Source organism: Corvus cornix, chromosome Z (genome assembly GCF_000738735.6).
Source record: "Corvus cornix cornix isolate S_Up_H32 chromosome Z, ASM73873v5, whole genome shotgun sequence".
NCBI lineage: Eukaryota > Metazoa > Chordata > Aves > Passeriformes > Corvidae > Corvus > Corvus cornix.
The window spans coordinates 35462643-35483978 of record NC_046357.1 but is presented as its reverse complement, the minus strand read 5'-3'; the positions used below and the strand labels follow the sequence as shown (position 1 = coordinate 35483978).

Genomic DNA, 21336 nt, shown 5'->3' with positions numbered 1-21336 from the left:
TAACTGAATTACCTCTACAGAGAGCATTTCCTCTTCTCTATTAATCTTCACATGCTGCAGTTGTCCATCAGCCATGTTTTTGAAACTGATGTTGAAGACATCAGGATTTTGATGGCTATCTAGCTTGTACCTAATCTGTAAACTTCCTGCAGGGATAAAGAGAGCAAAAGGTGTAGCACACTACATACACAATAAGCAGTGTAGATCATATACTGCTTCACAGGGGTACTTCAAGGGCAAAACAAATGCTTGATTTATTTAAGGACTTAGCCATGAGAAATGGATATAAGTGAGAAATTAAAGGCAACAGAACCAGTAATAGCAATTTTGGAAGTAGGATATAGTGGCAAAAATAGTCATAAGCTGTCTCAATTTTGATTAATGAGTTAAAATTTGGGCAGAAATTTTATAAGTACTTTCAAAATTGACCTGAGAAACACTCAGTCTGGTAGCTCTCATAATTGGGACTTACCAAATATAACTCAGTAATTCAGAAGCACTGTTCTTGAATAATGTTTTCCCTGTACAGTCCTGTAAACCTCTGACCTTTTGAAAATTAAATAGAATGTAGTGTACTAACTCCTAGATCACTTTCCATTCCTCATTGTTAACTCCCAGAACACCATCTGTACACACATAATCACACAAAGTAGAACACAGAGGCAATGTAGTTTCCTTGTCAGAAATTCCTTCTCAGCTGCAGATGGACCACAACTTTCTACTCATGCTTAGAAATCAAGGCCCATGTCAGACCCAGGCCAGCCATGAGCAAAACGTGTTCCATGTCACATGATGGGGAGCATAATACAGCTATTCTATATCCAAATATGTGTCTAGGTAAGCACAGAACCTTTCTTGAGCACAGAACCACTGTAACTACAAAGAGTCTTCGATAAACCCTAAGACTTAACTCAGTCTGTGGGGTATTTTTACTTAAAAAAAACAAAACCAAACTTAGATCTAAAAGAGAGAATGGAAGAGAAAGACCCAACTAATAAATAATGTTCATCTTAAATAGTAACATGAATAATGTTATATGTATTTTTACAGGTATGTGTATATATATGTATTTTCTTAGGTATATAAGTAGCTTATGAAATCATTTGAATGAAATGACCTCTGATTAATTTGGGAAATAGATAATGAACTTTCAAAATTATTTTATTTCATTATTTATTTTGAGGATGGCAATTAATAGGCCTCATGAGTAGAACACAGTTCAGATAAATTTTAATTTTCATTTCCAAATTTTAAACCCCAAAAATTTCCAAAGGATTTTCAGAAATAAACATTTTTGGCAACATGGTAAGATAAAAAAAACAGTAGTGGAAGTTGAAAGTACAGTAGGAGGAATGTTTTTCATGTGAAAAGAATTGCTTGATGCAGCTGAAAAACAAAGATACCATCTAAAGAAACAACAGGACTATATGTCATTTGTGATTCAGGTCTGGAAATCAGAGACAATCTGAGCTGACAGTTATGATGTCCATTAGTGTTTCCAGACAGGTAATCTGAAAACTCACCGTTCCTGGTGAGAATGACTGAGAGGTATTCCTTGTAGAAGGAGCTGACATAAAGCAGTAAGCTTGGCGTCCGCGTTGTTCGAAAAGCAAATGTAATTGCTTCCCTGGTCAGTGTCATGTCAGCATAAAAAGAAGAAGCATGAGAACTGGAATTTTTAGCTAACGTGTAGTATTCTTGAAAGTTGTATGTCACAGAAGAGCCAGTCCAAAAATAGGCAGAGATCTCTGAAACAAAAAGTAATTCAATATTTAAATATAATGCAAAATAATATCAGAGAATTGCAAAGATCCTACTTTCTTCTTACAGCAAAAAGTAGATATAAGTTCTTCTGTTTCTTGGTTTGTTTTCCAAACTTAGACTTAGTTTTGAGATTATTATTTGAAAGACAGAAATACAAATGTTTTACCATAAAAATATAGTTCCTGGATTTACTATATTATCAAAGAATAAAAAAAGTTGCATGAAGATGCTGATCTTCTCAGGTAATGTGGTTCCTGCTTAAATGGTATATATTGAAGTTATCTCTGAAAGAACAGTGTTTAGCAAAACTTAGAGATATTGAGAAAATTCAGCTGAATATTTACCTACATTATGTAAACCAAATATTTTGCAAGCATTTAAACATATCTTTAAGGGGATGTGAAAATCTTGATCTGGACTGTACGGTCTTGTTTTCAATAACTGGTAAAGCTAAAAGACATGCTTGCCTTTCTTACAGAATGGACCAGCATAGGCTGAGAACGTGCAGTCACAGGAGAATCCACTGTATTTCTCTCTACATTTTCCACCATTATGACACAAGTTACCATAGCTGCTACAATGCCCAGGACAGCCTGGTTCAACTCCTGGTGTTATCTTTGCTCTCTCTTCCAGATCAAGAGCCATTCCATTCAACTGTAATGAACGAATGCAACCCAAAAATCCTTTCTGCCTGGATGCTGTTCCACCTGAAAATAAATTCATATGAGCTTTTAAAACTTTAAAATAATCAATATGTAAAAACCATCGTTATAGTTTACAGACTATGAACAGTATATTAGGACTTTCTGAGACACAAGCATATTCATGTGAAAATATTTATAAGTAGCTTTAACAGTAAACAGATTTCTGTTTTGTCAGGTAATTGCAGAGAGCCCTTGAAGATTCTATTAATTTACAAAGAAGTAAGGACCAGAAATTAGGTGGGGTTTTTTTCTTTTTTCTCCATTATTTTTTCATTTGAGGAGAGGAGAGGAGAGAAGGAAAAATGAAATGAGGGGATGAGCTGTACAGTTTCATTCTTTCAATATTGTATTGACTACAATAAAAATTATTATTATAATTATCTAATATTCAGACTGATAAACTGACCTCTGTCTGTCTGTCTGTCAGTCTTATGGTATGGATGATGATACCTGGATCATTAAAATCTTCCTGGAGAAGCTGGCAGCTCATGGCTTGGGTAGGTGAACTCACTGCTGTTAAAAACTGGCAGGATGGCCAAGCTCAGAGATTGATGGTGAAGGGAATTACACCCAGCTGATGGCCAGTCACGATGGCCAGGAAGGTAAATGACGTGCTGGCCTGTATCAGCAATAGTGTGGGCAGCAGGACCAGGGCAGTGATGGTTCCCCTGCACTTGGCATTGGTGAGGGCACACCACAGGTGCTGTGTCCAGTTCTGGGTCCCTCACTACAAGAAAGACATTGAGGTGCTGGAGCATGCCAGTAGACAGGGAATGGAGCGGGTAAAAAGACAGTCATAATTATAAGAAAGTAAGTCATATGAGAAGCAGCTGAGGGAATTGGGATTGTTTGGCCTGGAGAAACAGGAGGTTCATGGGAGACCTTATCACTCTCTACAACTGCTTGAAAGGAGGGTGTGGCCAGCTGGCAGTTGGCCTCTTCTCCCAGGCAAACAGCAACAGGACAAGAGGGCATAATCTCAAACTGTGTCAGGGCATGTTCAAGTCGGACATCAGGGAGATTTCTGCACTGAAAGGGTGATTAAGCATTGGAACAGGCTGCTCAGGGAGGTTGTGAAGTCCCAATTCCTGGAAGTGTTCAAGAAATAACTGAATGGGGCATTTAGTGCTGTGGTTTAGTTGACAAGGTTGTGTTAATCCAAAGGTTGGGCTTGGTGTACTTGGAGGTTTTTTCCAATCTCAATGGTTCTATGATACCCCTCAGCTGGTGTCTGTTCTGATATACTTAGTCTCAGAAGGAAGCTGCGTCTGTTCTTCAATAATAGGAAGATTAATGCCCCTCTCCACAGAGGAATACCAACTGGGGTATACCTGACTACCAAGCATAGGTGATAACTGTTGAGAGCAATCCTAACAAGAGTTGTTGATTCATTTTATTTTCACTGCTCCTTATTTTTAGCACATTTCAAGATAACGAACATTTTATTCATCTGTGTTGCTTAGCAAGGTGTGCAATATACATACCATCTCTCTTGTCCTTTTCTTGCACAATTTACTCTAACATTTCTTGTAATTTGTTCTCTTTTAAAAAGTAAAAGCAGAAAATATTCCACAATGTGTGAGACTTCAAACTATAATTCTCATGCATTTCCAGTTCTCTTTTGGATAAATGCTTCCATGTGATCATCCATTCTGAGGTATTTTTAATTTCAGTTTCTATAATTCTTGGTGTTACATAGAGTATCTTGACATAGCTATTGTTATTTTCAGTTATAGTGGAACAAAACCACTTGGTAGTGGCAATTTAATATCATCTCTGTTAAAATGGCAATAAATTGGAACTAGATTAAAGTCCCTTTTAATCCTAACCACTCTACAAGTCTATGATTCTATGGTTTTGGGGGTTGTTTTAACCTCTAGTTCTTCTGGTTTTGGAAAACCAGTGTACAACTTCCCTACTTCTTTACAAGAAGTAAGGAATGTTTTAGCCTGAAGAAATCACAGTCTTCATATGTTACTGACTGAGTGATGGGTGACTAAGGAAGGTACTAGATTTCCAAGATGACATTTAAGTAAAGAGTGCCTCTGCTAATGTCATTCTAAAGAAACTCTACATTTCTTTTTTTTCTAGATACTTTAGTTAATCGCAGTATCTTCACGAATTTTCAGAGCGAAAAAAAAGCCACAGCACCAGACATAAAACAAAATCACTATTCCAATACAATTATTCACCTGAACATTATATGAAGAAAACAAGCTAGACAACTTGCCTGTAGGTAAGTCAAAACAGTTTTTATACTGTCAGCTCCATAAAAGAGATGGACAAGAGTATATAAGCTTACTCAAATTTGCCAGATTATTTGACAAAAAATATCACTCTATTCAATGGCCAAAAAGTTGCCAGAAAGCGCAGCTGTTAATACATGATAGTATTAGATTTTTTAAGAGAAGGATTAGTAGAACTAGAGACCAACTAATTGTCAAAATAATTAGAAAAGTGTTTAGACTTGATAGTGCCAGCACACCTTGAGAATTAGAGCGTTTCACTGATCTAATTTCAGGTATTCATATAATAGCAGTTACATGGCAAGTCAAGTCAGAGAACAGCAATACAATTTACTGTAGTAGAATAAAAAGAAATCTGGTCTTTTGTTTAATAAATCTAGTGCATTACTGTGAATATAAACCAATCTCAAAACTTCTCCTAACTCCACTGTAACTAATATATTGGATATATTTTTTTTTGTTATGCAATCCTTCTCTATGCTTTTAATGAAAATATAAAATTCTTCAGTGTTTGATCTAGTCTCCATCTTCTACCCTTGATACCTTTTGAGGCACAGGTCAAAATTTTTATCAGAGCATACAAGACTTCTCTCTTCATTTTTTCTAAGCATTCACATTTATTGTAGCTACAGTTTTAGAACACTATTTCCCTTAAATGCATCCCTCCCCAAAGCACAGCTAATAAAACATTCATTTAGTATCATTTTCTCAGAGCAGATCTAAAAAAAAGTCTTTTAATTTAAAAGTAGGGCCAACTTTAAATGCTCTTATACTGTACAATGTATATTTACATCAGAAACTTATGAATTCATAATAAGGCAATATTACAGTAAGAACACTACTGTGGATATAACACATAGCTCTATATAGCTTCTTGTAATAGCTAAATAAATACTAATTAATTCTTTTTTACTCCATTTCTAGTTTTTCAGCATTTTATCTAAATGCCTTAATGTTGTATTTCAACCTGAGAAGTTGTGAATAAAGAGAGACTACAAAATTTCCTTGAAGTTACAGAAATAGCCCAGCTTCCTTCAGCAGATTACATCCTCTCAAAAAAGGGTGCAAACGTAGATCTTTGGATTGTCCTTCAAACAAACCTCAAAAGAAGTAAACTTTATTTGAAATTGTGTCCTGGAGTAACTATTGCCCAAAGCTCTCCATCTATAATCTCAAAATAGTGAACATTTCCACAGATTTTTAACAGAGGCTCTCATGTCATCATACAAAGTATTTTTGAAGATCTGGTTGCCAACCCTTTTTCTTCCCCTCCTCACCCCAGCATTTTCATATTTTTGTGATGATAATTAGGAAGTATTCTGTGGAGCGCCTACCTACAAAAAGCTGGCTGTTGAGCTGCAAGCGAATATGTCCATCAGGTGGAGCACTGTGAGATCGTTGAGGAAGTTGATCTATTTGTAAGGAAGCCTCTTTGACATTTCGTTCAGCCTTCACATAATGCCATTGGTTGTCATTTAAAGAATTGTGTGATTGCACTATGACTTCGGTAGGTCCATTTCCCACATCAAATGAAAAAACCACTTCATATGGAGCTAGAAGGGGGATAGTAGTAACAGACATTTAAATTATTTCATAGTTAATTGGGTCACAAAATAATTAATAGCAGAACAAGTTACTTTAAGGTTTAGCCTACTGTTTCATGGAATAAGACTGATTGTTTTAGAGGAAGAGTTTACTTCAGGGGCCTGCAGCTCATTCTTCACAATCAATGACAGCAAGAGCAATGATTTATGCACCACATGGAAACCAATCAGTTTGTGGACCCCTAGAGAGCATAGTTGTCAAGAAACACTGAAACGTGCTAGCTTTGCGATTTTTCAGTTTGGATAAAATGCATCTCTTGATTATACACTAACCGATTGTCATTGTTAACTATATTTAAGTTATCACAACTATAATCCAACCAGCATCTTCTACAGTCTATTTGCCTTTGTTATTTATGCATATAGTCTCTATGAATATCAGAGGGAAAATTTTGATGTAATTTATAAATTTATGATCTAAATTGAGGTTTTCTCTAAGCAACTTTCAGTTTATAAAGTTTTATTAAACTATACTCAGTTTTATAGTTTGCCTAGAAAAACATAACTCAATCGTTGCAGGTCAAAACAAAAAGATGAGGAATATGCCAGACAGCTGAAGATCTGAAAATTGTGAGTATTCTCTCTGAAAGTCTTTCTTTCGTATATTCAAATACAATCATGAATGAAAAAAAGTAATCCCTAAACAATAGATAGCCACAATTTTGAATTTTAAAGGATTTCATTAAAGGATTATAGGTCTGAAAAAATTCCATGGATCCAAAAAAATGTTTCCCCATTTATGTCATTGAATTCTGACAGAAAAGCAAAAAAATTAGGAGTCAAGGGAATTAGATGAGCTTCAAACAACATTTTAAGAGGAATTTACTGACCTAGAAAAAATATTCCATGCAGTATTTTTACTTTCTTTTTTTTACTCTTTAAAAATATATTAGGCCTTTTAAAACGTTTAAATCCACTTTGGCCAGCCTTTAGACTGAATAATACCGCACATTTGCAATCCCTTAAGCCCTAACTCTTGTTGATATAAAGTATTTTACTATAGCAGTTGAACCTGAGAGAGAAAAGCAAAATGGGAAATACATAAATTATTTCACTTACCAAATAAAATAAAGTGTGTTGTGCAGTCAATTTATGAACAGAATGACTTTTGTGATAAATTACCTCTTCTGCTTAAAAATCAACAGTTTTACATAATAGTAAGAAATAATTAATGTCTAAAAACAGTTCCTCAGTAAAATAAATGAATTTTAGGATAAATTTCCTTTAGTTAGATAAAGCTGAGATCTCACTCTCCCTTTATAGAGGGATAAAAGGAAAAAAAAAACCAAACCCACACAGTAGGAGAACAAAAGCAACTGAAAGTCCATGTGACTGGCTAAAAAGAATTTCTACTGAATGTTACCTTCTGCAGAGAGGTCTTTGTAATCTTCAGGATACTGTTGGAGTTAAGCCTGAAAGTTCTGCTTTGAACTCATTGAATGGGCCTATTAAATAGCATATCAGAATGACAGATCTGATAAATAATGTTACTGTTTAGATTTAAAGGCAAGAAAACACATAATAAAGATTTTGAAATAACACTGAAATAATGACTTATGTTAGTACCACTAAAAAATTAATACAGTCTTGAAAAAGGGAACCAGTTGCTGAAGTTCTACATATGAAGGCCAAAATAACAACGAGTGTATGGTCATCCATTGTATTGTCTGAAGACTAACCAGAATATGTCAGAAAATGTGAAAAATATAATCACTTAACATTCTAAAATATTATAAATATTTTTGCTAATAGCAATGGCACTGCAAATTTGAAAGAATTTTTGGGTTTATAAGAAAATATGCCAAGGAATGTAGAAGGATGAAAATGGGTTCTAAAATTTGTTATCTTGCAACGAAGGATACAGGCAAAGAGCACTTTGGTCATTTCTTAGGCAGCAGAAGAGAATGCATCTGAAGGAGTTCACTTCCAGCACAAGAATATTTTTTTGGGTCCTATCTACACTGGTGTTACTTAAAAACTATCCAAGCATTGCAGGAACTCTTGTAACCCTGGTGCATTCAAACATAGGCAGAGCACAGCTACAGATTTTTCAAAATGGCGTGGCAGATGTAGTTGCCGGTAATCACGGAGAGTGGTCAGTGGCTAGCTGTGGCTAAAATGACTAACAGAAAGAACAGCCATAGAGAACCATCCAGAGTATTCAGTGTGAGCATCATGTGCAGAAGCAGAAAGTCATTACCAACTAATATGCTACAGAATCCTAGCATTTTCCATAAAGGAAACAGTTGAATTCCACTCATCCTGAACAGTAAGTTACAAATCTGGGCAAAGGCCACCAGCAGTTGCATACTGGACTGTACTTAACTACTTCCAAAGCAACTGCAGAAGCCCAACCAAATCAATACACCATAGTGTTTCCAACCCTACTTTATACTTCTGTTTAACTCATTGGAAATAAACCCTCAGTGAGCACTCAATGTAAAATACCCAGACCTTTGGCTAGAGCATATAAGCTTTGGTCCGATCAGTAAATAGAAGTGTTCTCTTCAGAGTTGAATTGTCCTTGTTGCTTTCAACCACTACTTCTGCAGGAAATCAGGAAAAACTTCAACGAGTGTTTTATAACTCAGTGCAAAACAAAAAAAGGGACCAGGTATCTTCTTTGAACATTCACTTAATCTCTGTTTTAAAATACAGTTAGGATGCACACATCCATTTTTGCAACAATGTTCTAGAATACATACAAAGATGCACTGCAGTGTTTATAACTTCATAAAACCAACCGAACAGCTCTAAGCTTCACATTTCCTATTAAGTTTCTGGACCTGAAATTTCTTGTTTGGAGTTAGACTTCAAGGTCTAAAGATCACTACTCCATAAATAAAAGAATTAGATATAAAGTTTGAGAATAATCAATAAAGTATTACGAAAAAATCAGTCACCCCAAGTACTGAATGTAAAATGTTAATGACATAATAAGTTTTAAACATTTTCTTACATCATCATCTTAAACAGTGGCATCTGACGTTTACATGATTTTTATTTATGATTACACAAATAAAATACATTAATTTATGTTAAACTAAATATTAATAGAACATCAAGTGTACATTGGGAATTTACATTCACAATTATTATAAAGGATGTGTGTTTTTATATGATGATGAAATCTAAATCATCTTATAGCATATGAAATGCTCAAGCTGATTTTTTTTTGAGAAAGGTACCCTTGATGGAAATATATATTGCTTATTTCTGGTTGATACTTCCCTCAATAAGAACAGGCAATCCTGGGTCCACTACAAACAACCCTCCATAAAATTTACACATCACCTACAAAAAATAATAGGTCGGTCTACTCAACAAATTAGGGTGTTTATGGAAGTGAAGAAATATCTCTATATGCTAAGCAATAATGAGATAACTTTGCTTTTTTAGATGCTGAAATTACAGACTAATTCAGCCTTTTGCTTTCTCTCATACCTCCCTACTCATACAAAGCCATTTAAAACCCATAAGTATGCAGTAGTTTGTGTTTATGAATGAATGGGACAAGTGACATGAGTCTGTCTGCATACAATTATTCTGAAGAAAGACTTATGGTATTCTGACAAATCTCTGAATAAATTTAGTTCTCAGAAGCATTCGTTTAATGCTTCCATGATTTAACTGTTTATTTTGAAAATGGAAAGTCATTTATCAGACAAGACTATCATCATTGCTTCAGAGAGCCTTCACTGAAGTGCTGATCCAGTATACTTTCTGTATTGTATGACACGGAGTTTACAATGCTGCTGTCCTTTAAACTGTTCACAGATCTTTAACACAAGGCAGTTCATACTGCCAAAAAACATGGCAAAAACAATGTTGAAAACAGGGTGGTTTTCAAATACAGGACTATAATTTGAGATGATGAAAAACAAATTCATTAAACATTACACAGTATTCTATAATTAAACTACCTATGGAACAACACAATAGATGTTTTCCTGTTTGTTTCATTAACATAAGACATTAACATGGACAAAAAACTGAGAAAGCATAATATTTTAATTTTTATTAAAATATAAAAAATGTTTATATAGCAGTATTTTGCAATATAACATACATATCTACTTGTACTCTTCTCTGGAAAATACTGGAGTCTGATAACAAAACTGATTCGGAAAATAATGAGGAACTGTCTAATCCCAAGGTAAAAAGTATCCTAAAGAACTCTCAGAGGCACCAGGCAAGCATAAGACTTTTCAATTAATGTGACATTTCAAATTAATTCAAAAGCCTAATGAAAAAGTGCTTCACCCTTTGAAATACTCTCCCTTTTAATAATGAGCAATGTAAGAGTAATACACTGAGTCAACTAAAACAAAGGCTTCATTTTACATTAGTCATTTTATGTTGGATTTAGTAGGATATTTAATTCTCTCTTACGCAACAAAAAATTATTTCTGCTTGTAAGTCTAAGAATTTGTGTCTTCACAAATAAAATGAAACGAAATTGAAAAAAAAAGATGAGAATGTGTGACTTAGGATACTGTGCCACAGAAGGTCTGAGTCACTCATGGTGACTGAGTGATCTCCCAGCAGCCACATATACTGCCTGGTCTTAAAATTTGAAGAGAAAGAATTTGGTAGCAGAGATGCACTGAACACAAGAAGCAGAAACAGTCTGAGCAGTCAGGGGCTGATTGCTGTGCTCTTAGATTAAGAAACCTCTGAGGCAGAAAATTTCTTCAAATGGATACTTGTACAGTCTTAGTGCTGTGATTTTTCTGGATAATGATAAAGATCTGGTAGTAGAAGTAATAAAAATAGAGAACATTTTTCAAATAGTCCCCCTTTAAATAAAATCTGATTTTTTTAATAATAATAATAATAATAATAATAATAATAATAACAAAAATGCCATCAGTCTTGTTACTTACAGTGTAACTCTATCCTTATGAAGTCTTGAATTCCCAGGTTCTCTAAAAACACTCCTGAGGAAGCAGTAGTTTTAAAGAAAAATGAGACGTCTGCACTGAGTTCTCCATGGAAGGTGGGGAAATGCAGGTAGGATGTCTCTGTGTTGAAGGAAGCTGAATTCCAAAATGTTCCTGGTTATCAGAAGGAAAGGATGATACAGTGTTATCTAACATTGCCAGCGTAATTTTTATAACTGATAAACAAAGGAAAGTGCCCAGGTCTAAGAAGGGGTTGCAGTGTTCAGAGTCTAACATCCACAGAAGCTTCCCAGTTAGCTCATAACACAAAAAGGTAGGCGTTATTGGGAATGCAAAATAATGTTTTATCAAGAATTAAGGTCCTCAGCTCAGGCAATGAAAAACCAATAAACAGGAAACAAAATGAATTTCATGTCAGCTGGAAAGTTCAGTTTTGGCCGGATGCATCATCTCATGAAGTAAACAAACATAGCAGCTATGGATGAAGTACACCTACATTATAATAGTACGGGCTGAGGGAGCTGTGGTTGTTTAGCCTGGAGAAAAGGAGAACTGGGGGGACCTTATTGCTCTCTACAACTGCCTGAAAAGAAGGTGTAGCAAGGTAGAGTCCAGTCTCTTTTCCCAGGTTACGAGTGACAGGATGAGAGGAAGTGGCCTCAAGTTTAGATTAAATATTACAATTTTTTTTTTCACTGAAAGGGTTGTAAAGCATTGTAACAGACTTCCCAGTGTGGAGTCACAATGCATGAAAGCGTACAAAAAAAGCTTGTGGATATGGCACTTGAGGTCATGGTTCAGTGGTGAATGCAGGAGTGGTGCAAGGCTGACAGACTTTTTTATCTTAAAGGTCTTTTCCAACCTTAGCAACTCTAGGATTAGTTATAGTTTAAACTAGAACTATCAGAGTTGTTAAATACAATTCTACATAACAAGGAAAAGAGTCTTGTTATCATTGTAATACAGTGTAATTCACCAGGTATCTCAAAGAATGTAGGACAAATATCCTTGTAATTACTGTAGAAGAAATCAAAGAAATAAATCGCAAAATTGAATAAACTAGCATAGATATTTTCCTGGTTTTATATATTTTTAAGCTGTCATTCAATCATAATTTGCTAGATTTTGTTATTGATTATTAAAATGCTGATGTAACATCTGTAATATCACCCTCTTCTAATGAGGACATAATCTTCATTTACAGTGTTCAACTAGAAGTACCTTATTATTATTGCTGAATCCTTACAGATGTACCTGTATTTCTTTATTAAGCTATATTGCTTTCTAAACCAAATGAGGCTTTTAATATTTTCATCTACTTGATCAAGCTCACTGCACATTCTCCTGATAATGTTATGGTCGGGCTCTAACAGTTATGCAAAACTGTAATTTTTGCTCCAGCCACGCTCTGCTTTTAGGATGGGAAGGCAGAAGGAAAAAAAAAGAAAATTTCTCTCTTCCCTGCAAAATCAAACCCTATAATACACTGTATACAGAGGCCTAGTCCACGGCCAGTGAAGTAACTTTAAAGTCCATTCCCTCATTCCAGTAGAGTTTTAACAGTTTTAGTAAGGATTTGGATCCCATACCTAGAAGAGCAGCATGACAGGATTTTCACACAAATTCTGGTAATTGCTCATTGTGACTTTTGACACTTAGGAGTACTGCCAGCTATCACAAATTAAAGCAGCCATCGGGACAACTTTTACATGGTTAGGCAGCTGTGAACAGATGGCTCGGGCTGGGAAGGGAATGCGTAGATTTGCACCTCACTCTCCTGTGCTGCCTTATGGGCTTTTTGAAGTTACCAACCTGTGAAAAGCACCACTAGCCAAAAGCAGCAGCCTTACATATTGGGATCAGTTTTCAGCCCATGTTCCTCAACTGTTTCAGGTCATGGCTCCCAGAGAGCAAACTTCACAACAGTTATGACTCAAGTATATCACAGCTATTTAAAAATAATGGGCTGGCTGTTACCACTAATTCAAACACAATAGGAAGTTTAATACCGTAATTTATACAAAATTGGTACAACATTGCCAGCAATTAGAAGAGAGACAATAGTGGTGGTAACAGTCCAGTAAAATAATGGTACAATTAGCTTCAATGAAGCATTTGGATGATCTTTGTAAATCAAAATGGAGTCCTTGGGAGGGTAGGGATAGGAAGTTTTATTCTTCCTCTCTTAATTTACTGCCTTCTCTTATCTAGCTTTTCTTTTTGTTAGCGCTGAGAACTGTGTGATTTATGAATGTAAAGATACTGTATCAATAAAGAAGGTTAAATACAGACTTAGGGAAAGCATATTACAAAGTATCTTACACTGTTGTAAATCAGGTTGGGAAAAGAATTTCTTTACTTTGTGACATCTGGCTCACAGTCTCCCATTTAGTTTTCTGGAACTGCCAAACACCATGCAATTAGGAAATCAATATTATTTAGCATTTTATCTAAGCAGTAAGACTGCAGTCTTCCTATGCGTAAAAAAAAGGAGGATCCTATTTGTTATAAATGATACATAAAGTAATTTTTATTAATAAATTACATAATTTTTTGGCATATATCAAGTAGTCTTACCAACTTGAAACTATAAAATGTAAAAGGGACGATAATAACAAGACAGATAAATTAGCCCTCTCAAAACAATTGTGCAAATTGCAATTTGTAGCACTCTTCAAGTTCCTACTCAAAACTGAAATGTTCATCATTTGTATCAGTTCCTTGTGATAATTGTTGCATTGTTAATTCTTTCAGCAGGGACAATGAGCGCTGAGACAGAGAATATAAAGAACTTATGTTGCTGAACAATATATTTTGTACTTTGGGGGTTTTTTTTAACTGTAAGAACCATAGATAAAAGACCACAAGGGACAATGGTGATCATCTAGTTCAACCTCTGGTATGACACAGACTATATAAACTCCCTGAATCAATTCTTGTCCAAAAAAGAGAATTTAGTCTAGGAAAAATATTCAATTGATTCCATTAAAAAATGTCAATTTATGGAAAATTCACAAATGCTTTTACTGTCAGTTTGTGCATATATATGTATCCATATACAGTCTAGCTTCAAATCCCAAACATTAAATAATTTTCTGATTTTATTTCCTGCTTTCAAGAACATTATTTGAAATTTCTTCCTCTAGGAAACTCCATTAAGTTTAACATCTCACCTCAGATTATGCCCAAATTCGGCAAAGAGATTTAAAGGCTTTCACTAAAAAATGAACCTCAACTTCTTTAATGCTATCCTTTAACCTTATATTCTCTTCATATATTGTAAAACTGTAATGTCAGACTTGTATTAAACTTCTTAATTATGCAGGAAGCTGCAAAGAGGACCAAAACAAGGTTGATTAGACTGCAGTTAGGACAAATATGAATTAATAATTTATATAAAGCTAAATAAGGCGGAAGAAGTGAACAGACAGTTTACAGATATTTGTGCTATTGAGAGTAAAAGACATGCCCTGATTTCTCAGGGTACTGAAGAGAGATGAAACAGACTATTTTTGCTAAATTAGAAATTTACTGTGCTGCTTTAATGAAGGTATCACTTACGATTGGCTAATACAGTTAGTCTCTATTACATGCAAAGCTCATACTATTTGGTTTTTCTTTTTTCATTTAAATGTCAAACAGAACTCACATTGAATGGATTATCTACTTGCAAATACATGCTTGCACTGTCATTTTGCAGTTGAATTTACCTTTTTTTAATTCAGCCAAGTATATGATACTCTATCAAATACCTTACTAGAGTCTATCAGTCTCCCTTCACCACTATTACATTTACCTTTATTTAATGTAAATTCATGCTGAATGATATATTATCTTTACAATGCATTGTAGTATCCTTGTATTATTTTTTATTAAGATCTATATCATCAATTTTGTTTTTGGCCCAAGAATCAGTCTGATACTGACGGATTATAATTACCCATTTAATACACATAATTTTAGCACATTAGCTATCTTTCAGTATTTTGGATTTATTTATATGTCCTAATACTTACTGGAAATTCAGAGTAATAAATCAGAATATGTCCACTCAACTCTTGTAATGAAAAGAACAAGAACAAAAAACACCCAACAGAGAAGGGTCGGGTTTTTTCACCCTACTCATACTAACTCACTCTACTAGAATTTATTCAACATCTAGCTTTTACTTCAGTAAGGACAAAAATAATGGAGATAAGTCTTTCTTTTTTGATGAAGGCCATTTCTATCTATTAATGTACCAAAGACTTCATTCATCCTCATATGCTTCAAAACCTTTCCTGTAACCCTGCTCAGTTGATATACGTTAATGTTAATCTTAACTTTCACTATGTTTAGATATATTTTCCAATGTGATAACAGCAGTCCTACCATACAATTTATTAAACATATTGTACTGCAGAGCAGGAAAGGGATTATAGAAATGCATCAGTAATAAATCAGTACTGCATTTTGAAGGTGAGTGCTACTCATATGCATGGTGCTCAGTGTCACCAAATACTACTGACTTTTTGTTTTAAATGGCCATATTATTCTAGAATATCTTTAGTATTTTAATTGTACCTTAGCATCTTATAAATATAGTTAGGTAACTATCTCAAATGATGAAAAAAAATCAGTAACATCTGAATTTAACTTTAAAACTTCATAAAATAAACTATATTTATATTTATATTGCTTTTGCTTTTTTTCTTACAGAAGGCTACTCTTTCCTTCCTTGCTCTGACAAATATGGTTTGGTTTTCTTGTAAATAACATACTTCATTGAAGGGATCAATCCTTAAAACCTAAAATAAAGAAGCCAAGTACCGTAATGGAATGTTAAATAAAAGAGTGAAAATAAAAAATATGCAACAATGAATAGGCAACTTCTGCTGGACTGCATTTGATACATGACTTTTTAGTCATGTACCCAAATAAGTAACTCTGACCTGGAAACTCAGTCAGCAGAGCGCATGGTTTATGACAATTCAATTCAACAAATTATTCATGGCTCTACTTTATTTTTCTGAGGGCATAAACAATTTTCTTTTCCTCCAAGTAAATGTCCTACAAGGAATAGATTATTGATGCAATGAGAATTTATGATCTTTTAGATTCGAGTCAGTTAATGAAGTACTGAATGTATTATAAATACCAGTAAACCTTCTCCCCCATGCTTTTACATGGTATGTTAGTCAGTTATTCTGAAAAACTTACGTCTGTCACATAGAACAAAAACCTATTTAATAAAGGCTATCCCCTGTGAAATACAAGTGTATAATTTAGTTCTGGAGAGCGACAGAAGCAAAAATAAGCAATAATCTCTTTGAAGAGTATTCAAATCACTCTGTGAATCCAAGAATATCTATTCTTCCTTGTTTGACAGCACTTCTGAAAAATGGGTATTTGCCACTAGACAATTTTTTTGCATTCTTCACCTATCCCAAAGTAAACATCATTAAAATTATATTAATGGGACCCTCATGGGTGTCAACAACCTCAGCTTAGAAAAAAAGTCTTAATAATGGCCTGCTTTCTTTCTGCAGCTTCAAATTGCTGCTTCAAATTTGGCCTGGGAAGAGAGTTTAAATTTCATCAGTTTTGTCTAAAGTAAAATTAATATGTAGAACTCAGAAACTACTGCAAGTCATAGCTCTTTACAATTACTATAAAACTGAATATTAAAGAAAATGTTCATTATAAAAACCACTGCTGATACTTAAAGACCTTTGGGAAAAAATCTACTAAGTCATACACTCTTTATTGTAATACATAACATATAATATATACGGGGAAATAATAAATTTTAATACAGTCTACACATTATATATACTTAATTTCCTATGTAGGACGTATCACAGAATCAAGTACATTACAAAAAACCTCTGAGATCATCAAGTCCAACTTTTGTCTGGACACCACCTTGTGAAGTAACCATAGCACTGACTGCTCTGTCCAGTCTTTTCTTAAACACCTCCAGGGGCGATGACTTCACAGCTTCCCTGAGCAGCTCACTCCAATGCTTAACAACACTTTCTGTGAAGAAAATCCCGTTGATGTCCAGCCTAAACCTCCCCTGGTGCAGCTTGAGACTGTGTCCTCCTGTCCTGTTGCTGGTTGCCTGGGAAAGAGGACGACCCCCACCTGGCTACACCTCCTTTCAGGTGTTTGTAGAGAGTGGTAAGGTCAGCCCTGAGCCTCCTTATCTCCAGGCTAAACAACCCCAGCTCGCTCAGCCACACCTCACTGGACTTACCCTCTAGACCCTTCATCAGCCTCATTGCCCTTCTCTGGACTTCATTATATATCATGGTATAAAATATTTATATGATAATTTCATAATATGGGTAATATTTTCTATTTTATACATTATATAAAATATAATATATATAACATGCCACAAATTATATAATAACTTATATTTAGATATTTTATTATATACACTCATACAATTTGTGGTTTTCTTAACAAATTGCACTTTGGGTTTACACCAAAATTCTATGATACTACTTTTTTTCTTTCAGAAATTCTGTGTTGTTTTCCCAAATTTTAGTTCTTAACTCCTTAAAGACATCTTCTCTTACTGTCTTTATGATGTAAATGACTGAGAAAAATTGCATTATTTAACAATCAAAAGCAATGTTCTTTTTTCAAGCTTTTTGCTGTGTTATGACCAATAACTATTATATTCTGGAACCTTTTCACTGAGCTTATTTCAGTTCAAAATTGCTTCTTTTTGAAGTCAAATACTGTAATGTTGTATGACATTACAAGAATATTTCTCTGACATTCAGACTGACTTCTATGCTTGTTCTCATGATATTTTAGAATTCTCTATCACAGCTTGTCTAGAAATACTGTGATCCTTCATCAACAGTGTGAAATATTGCAGCAATTCAATCACTCAGACTAAGCAAACATCAAATGAAGTCGGGGAGGTCAATGGGTATCAGAACTGTCTGCTTGTTTTAGAGATTACTCTGGGGAAGCTAGCTGACTTCCATATTTTAAGATCTGTCACATCTGTAATTAATAGTAGTTGGGAACTTGGTGAGCACTGGAATTCAAATTCCTCCCCCAGTTATTAGTACTACACAAGCTCTAAGTGTTTCTGTTTCATTGCTGTCTTTGTCACTGGCTTCATTGCCCATGGCCACAATGGAGGTCTGCTGCATCACAGGCTGAGTGAGCATGGCCAGTCAACCGAGGGAGGTGGTTACCCCATCTATTCAACACTTGTAAGAGACCATCTACACTGGGCTTCCAATTTCCTTTCCCCTAGCAAATGAAAACATTGATAAACAGGATCAAGTATTGTGGAGGCCACCAGAATGTTCAGGTCTGGAGCACTTGTCCTGCCCTTCAGGCTGAAGGAACAGGGCTGCTCCAGCCTGGGGAAGGGTTTTTCTGGGGAACATGATAGTGGACTCCAAAACCTAAGGGGAAACCATCAAAAAGACAGATACAGGGTCTTTGCATTGGTGTAACATGTGAGTATCAAAGACAGTGGGTATGTTGAAAACACAGAGTTTCAGGCTTGATATAAGTAAAAAGAAATTCTCATTGGGGACAGCCAAGCAGCAGAACAGGCTGCTCAGAGAAGCAGCACAGGCTCCATCCTTTGGTGCTTCAAGCACCAGTTTGACAAAGCACTGAGAGACCAGATTTGAACTCTCAGCTAATCCTGCTGATCTCCTTAGGTCCTTTCACTCTGAATTATCCCATAATACTACATCATAGTCCCATGTTATGTAGGACAAATGATCAGTCCACAATCAGATGTCAGACTCATGAAATGAAAGAACCCAATGGGATTTTTAAGTCTTATAAATTTTCATAAGAAAATTAGAATGCAGTGCTGAAAGACACATCCATTAACAAACCTTCCAGGCATAATTATCCTGAGAAGACAGAGATGACATAAAAATAAATACATGCTAATTTATATTTATTTATCTATGTCGTTTCCTGAGTGAGCTTAAAAGTATAAATCGGTACTTTACCAGTATTTCTCTTATTCATATATGCTGAAGAAATTTGAAAACCAAACACAACATCATATGATGAAGGAGGAAAATCACATAAAGAATAAAAATATTTATCAATATTATAATAAATAATAATATATTAAAAAATAATATAATGTTTATTATATAATATATATTAAATATAATAATTATTATAAATAACAGGTACATTCATGAAAATTCATAAGGTAGTATGGCATTTAAAGAAATTAACCTAATTGAATATTGTAATAAATTACTCAATTGTATATCAAATATGGCTCCTTCATTTCTTCAGCTGAGTTCTTTGGGTAGTTTATAGCATTTCTTCTACTAATTCCTAATTTTTGACTACAAACAGCAGCAGACATAGAATTTTGTGTAATACCTTACTATTGAACAGAAGCCAAACATGTTTTCTTTTCCACTGAATAGGGAGATTATTGAAGACAGAAGTATCATCATAAATCTTCAATAAGGTGTCAGTTTTGCACAAACGTATTATTCTGGTTACCACATATACGTATTCAGAATGTAAACCTAGAATTATTGTGTAAATTTATAAAATTTGAATTCTTACATGTAGTTGAAATTTTGCATGTAGATATTGCATACACTGAATTACTCTCCCATGGTATAGTTTTCCTAGCTGCATAAAAATTCAGAGGGGATATAATATGCATAATGTTTTGTGATGGAAACATGCATAGCTAGTGAAGGGTAAGCTCCCAAGACATGGTAACCAGCTATGAATTCCCCTTCATGTAATGCTTTATTCATAACTTAATTACAATTGCATAAACCAAAATATCTGTATGAAAACTATTGTAACACTTTTTGGTTTTACTATTGATGTGTGTCATGAAAAATACATTTTTACAATTTCAGTGATTCACACTGGATGATGGTGTTTTTTCTTTCTAATTCCAAAAAGAAGTGGATGAAATTTTCAGAGAAGTCTATCTTAGGCTTGTAACAAACAACATTTAAAAGTTATTGCAGAAAAAATGCATCGTTGTTTAGCAAAACTCTACAGCAGTTACTTACTATCACCATGGCAAAGCAAAGGCCCCAGTTTGTAAGCTGCTTCCGAGTTTGGTCTGCCAGTATCCGTGATCACAATTTCAGTTACTGGTAGATGGTCCTTGTAGGAGAGGAACCCAGTATCATTAGTCCTGAAAAGATAAAATGAAAGCCACAGCTCTCCTAAATGTTTCCCATAAACATTTCATTACATTGACACATTGCTGGGGAAAAGGAAAGAAATTTAGAAAAATGTTGCCTAAATATGTATGTGTGTATATGTGTGTCTGTATATGTGTGTATAGGTGTGATAGAAAAAACTGTGACTAGAAACATATGTTTTGGAATTGATATTGGGCTCATTTGACAGGACCGAAAGAATTTCATTGGAAGTGGGTAGATTTATGGCTGACCTGGTTCACATAAACATGAGAAAAATACTCTTGAATAAATGGGCACCTAACTGGCTGCTTAAGTCAATGAGTTTGCTCAAGTCAGTAATTTTATGTTGCTGAGGACATACAGTATCTGTAATTGACTCCGTCATCAATATCAACCATTTAATGGCTTAATATGACTTTCAAGTAAGTCTTTGTTTTTTATTTTTCCACCTTGAAGTATAAAAAATCAAATAGAAATGTACAAAGTCATGCTGACTACAGGAAAAGCAGTATATGCTACAAGTATGAAACTTGCAGAAAAGAAAATATGCAACTTTGCACTCAGAGCACACAGCCAGTACTTGTAATCTTAGACCTAGTTCCCTGTTTCAAATCATTGTTGACTTAGTGCCAGAAATGATATTTAAATTTCATAAGCACCAGTTTTGGCCCTAAAATTTCTTCCCCTAAACCCATTGAAATGTTCAGTTACTCATGACCATTTGGAAAACTCAATCTGTCCATTCAATCCATTCATGGTTGAGTACTTCCTTTGAAGGGCAAAGCAAACAGTTCAGAAAAAACCTCAGAAACTCACCGAGGAGAGGTAATCTAGAAGTCCTACTGCTCAGAGATTAAACATGAGACACACCTCAGCAAGAAAGCCATGTTTCTCTGAGAATGTTGTTGGGCTTAGCAATCTTGTCTTTTAGTACACAGTGC

The 21336-nt window shown here is 34.7% G+C and overlaps 1 protein-coding gene across 2 annotated transcripts in view; it reads right to left on the bottom strand.

The window, feature by feature from the left end:
* LOC104692024 (contactin-associated protein-like 4) overlaps positions 1 to 21336 on the bottom strand; it is a 216740-nt gene that overhangs the window by 19870 nt on the left and 175534 nt on the right. For both annotated transcript variants that reach the window (XM_010403748.2, XM_010403749.2), the window contains 6 exons: positions 20258 to 20385; positions 11205 to 11375; positions 6049 to 6267; positions 2232 to 2471; positions 1524 to 1748; positions 13 to 146 (listed from right to left, as the gene is read on the bottom strand). In XM_010403748.2, coding sequence (XP_010402050.1) covers positions 13 to 146; positions 1524 to 1748; positions 2232 to 2471; positions 6049 to 6267; positions 11205 to 11375; positions 20258 to 20385 — 1117 coding nt within the window. The remainder of the gene's footprint in view (positions 1 to 12; positions 147 to 1523; positions 1749 to 2231; positions 2472 to 6048; positions 6268 to 11204; positions 11376 to 20257; positions 20386 to 21336) is intronic.